The sequence below is a fragment of the Loxodonta africana genome, chromosome 8 (genome assembly GCF_030014295.1).
Source record: "Loxodonta africana isolate mLoxAfr1 chromosome 8, mLoxAfr1.hap2, whole genome shotgun sequence".
Lineage (NCBI taxonomy): Eukaryota > Metazoa > Chordata > Mammalia > Proboscidea > Elephantidae > Loxodonta > Loxodonta africana.
This window is the reverse complement of record NC_087349.1, coordinates 26,225,696-26,238,821: the sequence shown is the minus strand read 5'-3', so window position 1 is coordinate 26,238,821 and position 13,126 is coordinate 26,225,696. Positions and strand designations below refer to the sequence as shown.

Genomic DNA, 13,126 nt, shown 5'->3' with positions numbered 1-13,126 from the left:
CTGATCAAATAAAGAAGAAAATCATAAAGTCTCAGTAAACATGAAATCTAAAAAAAACAAAGAAATGGGGAAAAAATCCACAAACAAAAGGAATTCAGCACAGGAGAGCAGAAGAATAAAGAAAACATCAGCACCAAAAACAAACAAACAAAAAGCACTACAACACAACAGCAATAAACTCACTCCTATCAATAATCACAGGAAACCCTGGTGGCGTAGTGGTTAAGTGCTATAGCTGCAAACCACAGGGTCAGCAGTTCCAATGCACCAGGCACTCCTTGGAAACTCTATGGGGCAGTTCTACTCTGTCCTATAGGGTTGCTATGAGTCGGAGTCAACTCGACGGCACTGGGTTTGGTTTTTTTGGTTTTTATCAATAATCACGCTGAACATAAATGGCTTAAATGCACCCATAAAGAGAGAGAGAATGACAGAGTGGATAAAAAAAAAAAGGGGGCCCATCAATATGCTGTCTACAAGAAGCACACCTTAGAAACAAAGACATAAATATTTTCAAAACCAAAGGATGGAAAAAAAAAAAATATATATCAAGCAAACAGTAACCAAAAAAGAGCAGAAGTGGCAATACTAATCTCAGATAAAATAGACTTTAAAACAAAGTCTCCACCATAAAAGACAAAGAAGGACATTATATAATGATTAAAGGGACAATCTACCATGAAGACACAACCATACTATATATCTATGCACAAAATGACAGGGCTCCAAAATACATAAAACAAACTCTAATAACCCTGAAAAGAGTAATAGTAAAAGACTTCAATACGCCACTTTTGGTAAAGGGCAGAACATCTAGAAAGAAACTCAAAAAAGACACAGAAGATTTAAATGCTACAATCAACCAACTTGACCTCATAAACATATATAGAACACTCCACCCAATAGCTACAAAGTACACATTCTTTTCCAGTGCACATGGAACATTTTCCAGAATAGACCACATCTTAGGCCACAAAGCAAACCTCAACAAAATTCAAAACATTGAGATAATACAAAGTATCTTCTCTGATCACAATGCCATAAAAGAAGAAATTAATAACAGGAAGAGCAAGGAAAAAAAATCAGATACATGGAAACTGACTAACACCCTGCTTTAAAAACACTGAGTTTAATATAAGAAATCAAAAAAAGAAATCAAAGATGGAATAAAAAAATTCCTAGAATCAAACAGGAATGAAAACACATCATACTAAAACCTTTGGGACACAGCAAAGGCAGTGGTCAGAAGTCAATTTATAGCAACAGATGCACACATCAAAAAAAGAAGAAAGGGACAAAATCAAAACATTAGCTACACAACTCAAACAAATAGAAAGGGAACAGCAAGAGAAGCCCACAACCACTAGAAGAAAGGAAATAATAAATATCAGAGCAGAAAAAATGAAACAGAGAATAGAAAACAATAGAAAGAATCCACAAAACCAAAAGTTGGTTCTTTGAAAGGATCAACAAAGTCGACAAACCGTGGGCCAAATTGACAAAAGGAAAACAGGAGAGGACACAAATAACCCAAATAAGAAATGAAATGGGGGTCATTACAACAGCCTCAACTGAAATAAAAGGAGCATAACAGAGTACTATGAAAAACCATACTCCAATAAATACAAAAACCTAGAGGAAATGGACAAATTTCTAGAAACACACTACCTACCTGTCATGGATTGAATTATGTCCCCCCAAAATATCTGTCAATTTGACTAGGCCATGATTCTCAGTATTGCGTGATTGTCCACCATTATGTCATCTGATGTGATTTTCCTATGTGTTGTAATTCTATCTCTATGATGATGACATGAGATTAGCAGCTGTTATGTTAATAAGGCAGGACTCAATCTACAAGATTGGATTGTGTCTTGAGCCAATCTATTTTGAGATATAAAAGAGAGAAGCAAGTAGAGAGAAAGGGGGACCTCATACCACCAAGAAAGTAGTGCCAGGAGAAGAGAGCATCTTTGGACCTGGGGTCCCTGTGCTGAGAAGCTCCTAGTTCAGGGGGAGAATGATGACAAGAACCTTTCTCCAAAGCTGACAGAGGGAGAAAACCTTCCCCTGATTCTGGTGTCCTGAATTCAGACTTCTAGCCTACTAGACTGTGAGAAAATAAACTTCTGTTTGTTAAGGCCATCCACCTGTGCTATTTCTGTTATAGCAGCACTAGATAATTAAGACACGACCCAAAATAACACAAACTGAATTTGAAAATCTGAACAGATCTGTAACAAGAGAAGAGATTGAAAAGGTAATTTAAAAAACTCCCAACAGAAAAAAAAAAGCCCTGGCCCAGATGACTTCACTGGAGAATTCTATCAAACATTCAGAGAAGAGCTTACACCAGTACTATTCAAATTATTTCAGAACAGAGAAAAGGAAGGGATACTTCTGAATTCATTCTATGAAGCCAACATATCCCTGGTATGAAAACCAGGAAAAGACACCAAAATAAAAAAAAAAAAAAGAGAGAGAAAATTACAGACCAATATCTCTTATGAATATAGATGCAAATATCCTCAACAAAATTCTAGTCAATAATATTCAGCATTGTATCAAAAAATAATACACCATGACCAAGTGGGATTCAACCAGGTGTGCAGGGGTCTTTCAATGTTAGAAAGTCAATCAATGTAATTCACCATATAAATGAAATGAAATAATCACATGATCATCTCAATCGACACAGAAAAGGCATTCAACAAAGTCCAGCACCCACTCCTGATAAAAACTCTCAGCAAGATAGGTACAGGATGGAAATTCCTCAACATACTAAATGCATCTACACAAAACCAACAGCCAACATCATTGTTAACAGAGACAGGCTGAAAATATTCCCCTTGAGAACAGGAACAAGACAAGGTTGCCCTTTATCACCACTGCTATTTAACGTTGTACTGGAAATCCTAGCTAGAGCAATAGGGCAAGAAAAAGAAATAGGGCATCCAAATTGGTAATGAAGAAGTTAAACTGTCCCTATTTGTAGTTGAAATGATATGAACTAATAGATTCAGCAAAGTGGCAGGATACAAGATAAACATAGAAAATTCAGTTGGATTCCTATACACCAGTGAAGAGAACTACAAAAAGGAAATGAGGAAAACAACACCATTTATAATAGCCCCTAAAAAAAATAAAATACTTAGGAATAAATCTAACTAAGGATGTAAAAGACCTATACAAAGTAAACTACAAAACACTACTGCAAGAAGCCAAAAGAGACCTACATAAATGGAAAAACATACCATGCTTATGGATAGGTATACTCAACACTGTGAAAATATCAATTCTACCCATAGCAATCTACAAATACAATGCAATATCTATCCAAATATCAACAGCATTCTTCAAAGAGATGGAAAAACGAACCATTAATTTTAAATGGAAAGGAAAGTGAAGCACTATTGAAGAAGAATAAAGCAGAGGGACTCGCAAATACCTGACCTCAGAACCTATTATACAGCTACTGTAATGAAAACAGCCTGGTACTAGTACAATGACACATATTTACCAATGGAACAGAACCGAGAACCCAGATGTAAATTCATCCACCTAAGGTCACCTGATCTTCGACAAGGGCCCAAAGTACATGAAATGGGGAAAAGACAGTCTTTTTAACAAATGGTGCTAGCAAAAATGGATGTCCATTTGCAAAAAAAAAAAAAAAGATACACAAAGACTAATTCAAAGTAGATCAAAGACTAAATATAAAACCAAAATTGTAAAGACCATAGAAGAAAAAACTAGGGTCGACGCTAGAGACCCTCATACACGGCATTAACAAGATACAAACCATAACTGACAATACACAACTATCAGAAGATAAGCTAGTTAACTGGGATCTTCTACAAATTAAACACTTAAGCTCATCAAAAGATTTCTCAATAGAGTAAAAAGAGAACCTACAGACTGGGTAAAAAAAAATTGGTTATGACAAAGCCAACAAAGTTCTAATCTCTAAAAACTATAGGGAAATCCAACACCTCTACAACAAAAAGACAAATAATCCAGTTAAAAAATGGGCAAAGGACATGAACAGGTATTTCACCAAAGAAGACATTCAAGTGGCTAACAGACACAAGAGGAAATGCTCAAGATCACTAGCCATTAGAGAAATGTAAATCAAAACCACAGTGAGATACTATCTTACCCCACCATTACCAGCATGAATCAAAAAAACAGAAAACAACAAATGTTGGAGAGGCTGAGGGGAGATTGGAACTTTTATGCACTGCTGGTGCAAATGCAAAATGGTACAACCATTTTGGAAAATGATATGGTACTTCCTTAAAAAGTTGGAAATAGAAATACCATATGATCCAGCAATCCCACTCCTAGGAATATATCCTAGAGAAGTAATAGCTGTCACACGAACAGACATATGCACACCCATGTGTGTTACAGCATTATTCACAATAGCAAAAAGATGGAAACAACCTAAGTGCTCATTAATAGACTAATGGATAAACAAACCCAGTGGAATACTTTACAACAATAAAGAACAATGATGAATATATGAAACTTCTCACAACATGGATGAATCTGGAGGGCATTATGCTGAGTGAAATAAGCCAATTACAAAAGGACAAATATTGTATGAGACCACTACTATAAAAAACTCATGAAAAGGATTACACAAAAAAAGAAACAATCTTTGATGGTTACAAGGGAAGGAAGGGGTAGGGAAGAAAAACAGTAAGTAGACAATAGATAAGTGGTAACTGTGGTGAAGGGTAAGACAGTAAGATAGTGGGGAAGTCAGTACAACCTGACCAAGACAAGGTCATGGAAGCTCTATAGACACATCCAGACTCCCTGAGGGACCGAATTACTGGGCTGAGGGATGAGGACCATAGTCTCAGGGAACATCTAGTTCAATTGGCATAACATAGATCATAAATAAAATGTTCTACATCCTACTTCGGTGAGTAGCATCTGGGGTCTTAAAAGCTTGCAAATGGCCAACTGAGATACTCCACTGGTCTCACCCCATGTGAAGCCAGAGAGAATGAAGAAAACCAAAGACACAAAAGAAAGATTAGTTCAAAGGACTAATGGACCACAATACCACAGCCTCCACCAGACTGAGTCCAGCACAGCTAGATGGTGCCAGGCTATCGCCACTGACTGCTCTGCCAGGGATCACAACAGAGGGTCCTGGACAGAGCTGGAGAAAAAGGTAGAACAAAATTCTAACTCACAAAAAGAGAGAGAGAGAAAGAGAGACCAGACTTACTGGTCTGACAGAGACTGGAGAAACCCCAAGAGTAGGGTCTCCAGACTCCCTTTTAACTCAGTACTGAAATCACTTCTGAGGTTCACTCTTTAGCCAAAGATTAATAACAAACCAAACCCTTTGCCGTCAAGTTGATTCCAAGTCATCGTGACCCTAAAGGACAGAGCAGAACTGCCCCATAGGGTTGCCAAGGAGCTCCTGCTAGATTCGAAATGCTGACCTTTTTTTTTTTTTTTTTGGTTAGCAGCCATAGCTCTTAACCACTATGCCACCAGGGTTTCCAAGCCAAAGATTAGAAGCCCATTTAGTCTCATTTTGTTTTATGGGCCTGAGAGGCCCACAAAACAAAATGAGACTAAATGGGCATACCGGCCCAGGAGCAAGGACAAGAAGGCAGGAGGGGACAGGACAGCTGGTAATGCAGAACCCAAGGTCAAGAAGTGAGAGTGTTGACAAGTCATGGAGGTGTCAACCAATTTCATAAAACAGTGTGTGTATTGTTTAACGAGAAAGTAGTTTGCTCTGTAAACCCTCTTCTAAAATACAATAAAAATAGAGAATGATTACGTGCGGGGCAGTTCTACTCTGTCACATGGGATCACTGTCAGTCATAATTGACTCGACAGCACCTAACAACAAGGTGGCAAAGCTAGGAAGTGGCAGAGTCAGAATGAAAATCTATCATTTGAGTGCACCAGATTGGTTCCCCAAAGAAAGAAAACGAAACTTCTGCCTAGGTCCCGTGATTCACCTGGCAAAACACTTTGGGCTTAGCAAGTTCTCATAAAATATATATGGAATAAAAATGGTACATTTATATTTAATGGGTTTGTTCATCTATCACATTATTAGCATAATTTCTATGTGTTGCATTTTTCCCTTTTTAGCACGATTTATACGTTTTGTCTTTTTAAAAATTTTCTTGCCCTCCATCATTTCAATGCTCTTTTGGCATCTACAAACAGTGTTCACTTTTTTGGAATTTATAACATTTCCTCCCTTATCGTAAAGCCCTACATAATTTAAAACCAACCCTTAAAACCATTATTATTTACCTTCATGTATTTAATGATTTGATTTGGTCCTTCAGAAAAGTTCCCTATGTTTTCTTGATATTTCTTCATTCCCTCCTTTTGTTGGCTTTTTAAATTATCTCCCACCCATTTCTGTTTCCTTTGACAGACTTCCCAACCCACCACTTTCCTCTTCCTGAGTAGGCGCTTTATCTCTCCAAAGTTCACATTGCATTACAATCACTACATTTCTCCCCCATTTTTTTTTTTAAGACTTAGCATCGTAAGTCTCTCACTATATATCAATGTTTCATTTATTACAATTTTCTTCAAACTTTGAAAGTCATGATGTATTAAATGAATATATTTTGAGGGAAACATACATGACATGACAGATGCAGAAACAGAGCCAACCCTTAAAGCCAGATTCCCCCCATGGCAACCTGTGCCTTCCAGCACACTAATCTCTTCCATGCTGACTCGTCCATTCTATTCTCTGCTCAAGTTGCTCTTGGTGTAAAACATTTCCTAGAGAAAGCCAGAAGTACCAGAAGGAAAACTGAAATCTGGTCTTGGTTTTACAACCAATCTGTTAGTGGATGCTGCTCAATATCCTTGTAGTTGTTTCTGTGCCTTCTTATCTAGAAAAGAAGTCCTAGTAAATAGATAAACTAATAGATGGATAAACTAGATGGAGTGTCTCCTACTTGGAAGAAATGCACTCTGCAAACATAAAACATTATTGTTCAATTTTCTGCTTTTACCACTCCTCAAGCACACCTAGCCTTCTTTTTTATTTTAGTTTCATGAATAGAAATACAAGGAAAAGCCGAGAACTGGAAATATAAATAAGGAAAAAGTACAGAGTACTGAGAAGAGTAGATAATAACAACAGGCTGAAAAGTCATTAAAAAAAAAATAAAGTTCCACAAAGGGTATCGCTGGAACTATGTGCACACAGCCTAGGCCACTTTAACAAGTTCTTATCTGGGAGTATTTAAGAAATGTCCTTTCCAAAGTGAGAAAAATGTAGTGTGATTACTAATTTCACTCGAATGTCTATGTAAACAGCAATTACATTACAGGTTTGTTTACTGATCATATTTACTTCATTAGCAAAGGACTAAGAGCATCTTTAAATTTATATGGCAAATAAAAAGACAGCATTTCCGAGGATTCAGCGTAAATGAACAAGGAAATGGATTCTGTTAGTGAAGCAACATTTACGCTCCTACGTATTATGCTCCTATGTATTAACAGCATAATTTTTTTTAATTTATTTATTGCGCTTTCAGTGAAAGTTTACAAATCAAGTTAGTCTCTCACACAAAAACTTATACACACCTTGCTATGTAGTTCTAGCTGCTCTCCCCCTAATGAGACAGCACATTCCTCCTCTCCACCCTGTATTCCCCACGGCCATTCAACCAGCTCCTGTCCCTCTCTGCCTTCTTCTCTTGCCTCTAGACATGAGTTGCCCACATAGTCTCATGTGTCCACTTGAGCCAAGAAGCTCACTCCTCACCAATATCATTTTCTGTTTTATAGTCCAGCCTAATCCCTGTCCGAAGAGTTGGCTTCAGGAATGGTTCCAGTCTTGGGATAATAGAGGGTCAGGGGACCATGACCTCCACAGTCCCTCTAGTCTCAGACCATTTCTACAAGAATTTAAGGCCTGCATCCCACTGTTCTTCTGATCCATCAGGGAGTCTCTGCTGTGTTCCCTGTCAGGGCAGCCATGGGTGGTAGCCTGGCACCACCTAGTTCTTCTGGTCTCAGGTCGATGGAGTCTCTGGTTTATGTGGCCCTTTCTGTCTCTTGGGCTCATATTTACCTTGTGTCTTTGGTGTTCTTCATTCTCCTTTGCTCCAGGTGGGTTGAAACCAATTGATGCTTCTTATATGGCTGCTTGCTAGCATTTAAGATCCCAGATGCCACTCACCAAAGTGGGATGCAGAACATTTTCTTAACACATTTTGTTATACCAATTGACCTAGATGTTCCCTGAAACCATGGTCCCCAAACCCCCATCCCTGCTACTCTGAGCTTTGAAGCATTCGGTTGTATTCAGGAAACTTCTTTGCTTTTGGTTTAGTCCAGTTGTGCTGACCTCTCCTGTATTGTGTGTTGTCTTTCCCTTCACCTAAAATAGTTGTCTACTATCTAATTAGTGAATACCCGTCTCCCACCCTCCCCACCCTCGTAACCATCAAAGAATATTTTCTTCTGTTTAAACTTTTTCTTGAGTTCTTATAATAGTGGTTTCATACAATATATGTCATCTTGCAACTGACTAATTTCACTCAGCATAATGCCTTCCAGATTCTTCCATGTTATGTTTCGCAGATTCATCGTTGTTATTAATCATTGTGTAGTATCCCATTATGTGAATATACCATCATTTATCCATTCATCCATTGATGGGCATCTTTGTTGCTTCCATCTTTTTTTTATTGTAAACAGTACTGCAATGAACATGGATGTGCATATATCTGTTTGTGTGAAGGCTCTTATTTCTCTAGGATATATTCCAAGGAGTAAAATTGCTGGATCGTATGGTAGTTCTATTTCTAGCTTTTTCAGGAAGCACCAAATTGATTTCCAAAGTGGTTGTACCATTTTATATTCCTACCAGCAGTGTATAAGTGTTTCGGTCTCTCCACAACCTCTCCAACATTTATTATTTTGTATTTTGGGGGCGGGGGAGGGTTAATGCCAGCCTTGTCAGGGTGAGATGGTATCTCATTGTAGTTTTGACTTGCATTTCTCTAATGGCTAATGGGAAACCTTGGTGGTGTAGTGGTTAAATGCTATGGCTGCTAACCAAAGGGTCGGCAGTTCAAATTCGCCAGGCACTCCTTGGAAACTGTATGGGGGCAGTTCTACTCTGTCCTATAGGGTCGCTATGAGTCGGAATTGACTCGATGGCACTGGATTTGGTGTTTTGGTTAATGGCTAATGATTGTATTTCCTCATGTATTTGTTAGCCACCTGAATGTCTTCTTTGGTGAGGTGCCTGTTCATATCCTTAGCCCATTTTTTAATTGGGTTGTGTTTTTTTGTTGTTGAGTTTTTGCAGCATCATGTAGATTTTAGAGATCAAACACTGATTGGAATTGTGGTAGCCAAGAGCTTTGCCCCAGTCTGTAGGTAATCCTTTTGCTCTTTTGGTGAAGTCTTTGGATAAGCATAGGTGTTTGTTTGACTTTTAGGACTAGGAGCATAATTTTTACCATGGAAGCTATAAAGACATGGGATACTATGTAGTAATTAAAAGCACTGGCTCTAGAGTCAGGCAAACAGATGCTAGTAAATGAGAGTACCTTGCAAGGGGAGGGCCCAGTTGGCAAAGAAACGTAGAAGGCGTGTGTTATTTGCATAAAAATACAGTAAGTAAATTGATTCATGTTGCAATAAGCCTCTAAAATTTTCATACCCTCCAAAGATCCACATTCTCTGAAAAATAAGTCCCATTTCCTTGTAAGCAATGGTTAAAAATAATATCCTTTGAGTTTAATTAACATCTGACTGAATGATTAAATATGCATTTAAAGTAACCAAAAAAAATGAAATTATGCTATTATACTAGGAGTAAAATCCTCCCATTAACATTAATTGAGTTTTAACAAATGATTTGCTTAGGGGTAAAGGAAGGGGACACAAAATTCATCAAATGCACCTTGATGCCAGGCCCCTGGTTTCTGCACAGACATAATGTTCTCTTGACAAAGCACCTTGGAAAAATCAATGCATGCATTTCTTAGGAATCATAGGCATTCCAGTGAATGAATCATGCACTGAAACCAAAACCATTGCTTTCTATTTATTTCCTTGTTTTCTCTTTCAAAGGGTTTGTGTAAATTTTCTCCAGAAATGATAGAAGATAATCAAAGTGTCATACATTCATGTTTGGAAGGAGCAGCACAGATGATATGTGGTCATGGCCTATGTTTGGCTTGACAGGTTTAATTTCCTATTTTCTCTGCCATAAGCAAGGACTTAAGCTGAGACTAACCCAGAAATATTAAAAGATGGTACAGGTCCTGGTATAAACCAGGATATGTTCACAATAGGATTCAGTCAGGTGTGGGGGACCTAGACCTGCCAGCAGTCTTGGAAAGGGAAGGCCATCCTACATACTAGATGGAGTAATAAGTCCCCAAAGAGAGGGGAAGGGATTCACATTAGAGCCCGCAATCTGTAACTCTAATTTTTCATCTGGGGTAGTTGGGGGCTGCCAGAGACTCGTATATGAGTCCTAAGAAGTAGCTGAGGGGTCCTAAGAATGGTGGGGTGAGGAGGGTGGCTAGTCACACAGGATTTGAAAATCAAAACCCCAAACAGCTGACTAACCCTATTGTTTTCTCTAGAAATTCTGTGAGACTTTGGGGGAGCTCAAAGTGTGTGGCCAACAGGGGTGGGGAGTTCTTCCCACCCTCCAAGGGGTCCTGTGAGACCTCAGCACAAGGGGAGGTCCAGCTTGGGAGATGGTAGTTGCACCTGGCAGGAGACAACCCTCAGTGAAGAGTGGTAGAGGCCAGTCCCTTCCACACCTTTGCAGGTGGAGTAGACTCGTCAGGGTTAATAGAACTTTTCATTAGTTCATGTGAATTTCCCTCAGAGATTCCCCAATCAGTAGCAGAGACTTCTGGGAGGCTGGAGGACCCACCATGTTACACTTAATATGATTCTACTTTAACCCAAAGGTGCCTTGGAGGTGCAATGGTTAAGCACTTGACAGCTAACCAAAAGGTTGGTGGTTCAAACACTCCAGTGATTCTGCAGAAGAAAAGACCTGGCAATCAGCTCCTGTAAAGATTATAGCCTAGAAATCCCATGAGGAAGTTCTATTTTGTCCTATAGGGTTGCTATGAGTCAAAATCGATTCAACAACACACAATAACAACATTTTAACCCAAACTGCTATAATCTGAATTAATACCCAGTGAGGTTCTCTTTCAGTAAGAGAAAAGGCCTCATGGGGTGATGGGAATTGCACCAGCTGTCAATACACCTGGGGAGGCTCATGTTCCACCACTTACCCTGTGCCAGGCACTGTTCCAAGTGCCTGATGAGTGTTTATTCATTTAATCCCCACAGCAAGTCCATTACTATCCCCGTCTTACGTATGAGAAAATGGAAGCACAGAGAGGTTAAGTAACTTGCCCAGGTCATGCAGCTTCTAAGTGGTAAATCTGGGACCTGAAGCAGGGAGCCTGACTCCAGAGCCTGTACTCTGTGCTCACTGTATGACACTGTCCTTTTTTTTTAATTGCTTCTTCCAGCACCTTCCACTGTGCCTGGTACAGAGACGATGCTCACAGAATCTTTGTTGACTTGAATAATTTTATTGAGGCATAAAGAACGCATTGTGTTTACTATTCTGGGCTTCATAGAATGACGACATTTAAAGGCAAACAGAAGAATGCTTTTGGCTAGTAGCCGAGTGCTTAAACCTTTGCGCTATCCAGGGACTCCTAGAGAAAATGAAATTTCTAGGAGGCTCGGATGCACGCTAAGCCACAGAGATGACAAGTGAGTTAGCCTGTGCTGGACCCTGGCTTTCCCAATTGTTCTCTAGCTTTTTCCCCTAGTATCATATTGCTGCCCAATCTCAGGGGAAAGAATTAGGCTAACCCAGGATATTCCCTGGAGTTTGATGACTTGAACAAGATCCCAAGGGTTGGATTTCTTTAGTCCCTCCTCTCACCTAGTTGACAGGCAGAGAACAATTCTGATTGAATATTCTAGTTAATTATTCTAGCCAATCAATCAATATTAACCATTAAAAAGGAGAAAAATGGACAAATCACAAAGTATAGCCATTCCTGACTTCAAGCACAAAAGATTACCACCCATGTAGCCCTGAGCCAGGCAACTAAACAGCAACAATAAGGGACAACTGAAATAAATCAAGAAATTCACCAGCCTGTTCTCCAGGTTCACTCACCTTGGTGCGGAGAACAAGAGGCAGGGGCAGGAGAACCAACACGGTGAAAACTACTAGAAGTAGCCGACGATAAATGAAAATATAACTAAGGAGCTTCATTGTCCAGAGAGGTGCCTCTGACAGTGTCTTCCTCAAAATAAGGCAGATATTAAATAACCAACCTGGATTAATATTTCTCCAGCCCATCATATTCCCTCACTGACCTAGACTGACCAACGTGAGTTAAAATTAAATATCCTTTTTTATTGTTTTACTGTCACAATTAACATGGAGAGATAAGCCCAAGAGTGTTGGCGAGAAATCAAAGACCGTTTGCTCACATGGTTTTGAAAGGTGAGGTTATTCTTTCCCTGCTTCCTTTGCTTAGATTTACTGGAAAATAGACTAAAAAAAAAAGACTAAACGAGTTTTAAAAAAAAAAAAAAAGGCAAAATTATGCATTTGGTTGAGCTTGCCTATAACGAGTCCCCCCTCCCTCTATGGATCTCCCCTGAGTTCCTGACTCCCTGACTAGTTATTAGACTGAGGTGGTATCTCCAGTGAGTCCCTATGAGCTGCTTCAGTGCCCTTTCAGTGGAAACATGTTCTCAGTTTATGAATCAAAATCATCACCTCAATAGTAGAAAATTCAATGTATGGCAAATGTGAAAGGGAAACTGGTAAAAACGAATTTTCTGGGGCTTCTCAAGTAATATATTGAGGCAGCCTCCTTTACTGCTGCCGTGAAGTTTGACTCAGGGAAGAACTCCTGACCTCTCTGCCTCAGGAATCCTCTGAACACATGCATACTGCTTCCAACATTGAGAAGCATTTTTCTCCCCAATATCACATGCAGTTGAAGGGAAAAAAAAAAAAAAAAATTCAAACCAGGTGCTGCTGAGTAGATCCTGACTCATGGTGACCCCATGTCAGAGTAGA

At 39.2% G+C, this 13,126-nt stretch overlaps 1 protein-coding gene across 1 annotated transcript in view; it reads right to left on the bottom strand.

The window, feature by feature from the left end:
- The window catches only part of SLC13A1 (solute carrier family 13 member 1), an 86,968-nt gene extending 74,357 nt beyond the window's left edge, over positions 1 to 12,611 (bottom strand). Inside the window, exon 1 of the mRNA XM_064289762.1 lies at positions 12,209 to 12,611. Coding sequence (XP_064145832.1) covers positions 12,209 to 12,397 — 189 coding nt within the window. The 5' untranslated portion in view covers positions 12,398 to 12,611. The remainder of the gene's footprint in view (positions 1 to 12,208) is intronic.
- Positions 12,612 to 13,126: the final 515 nt, after the last annotated feature.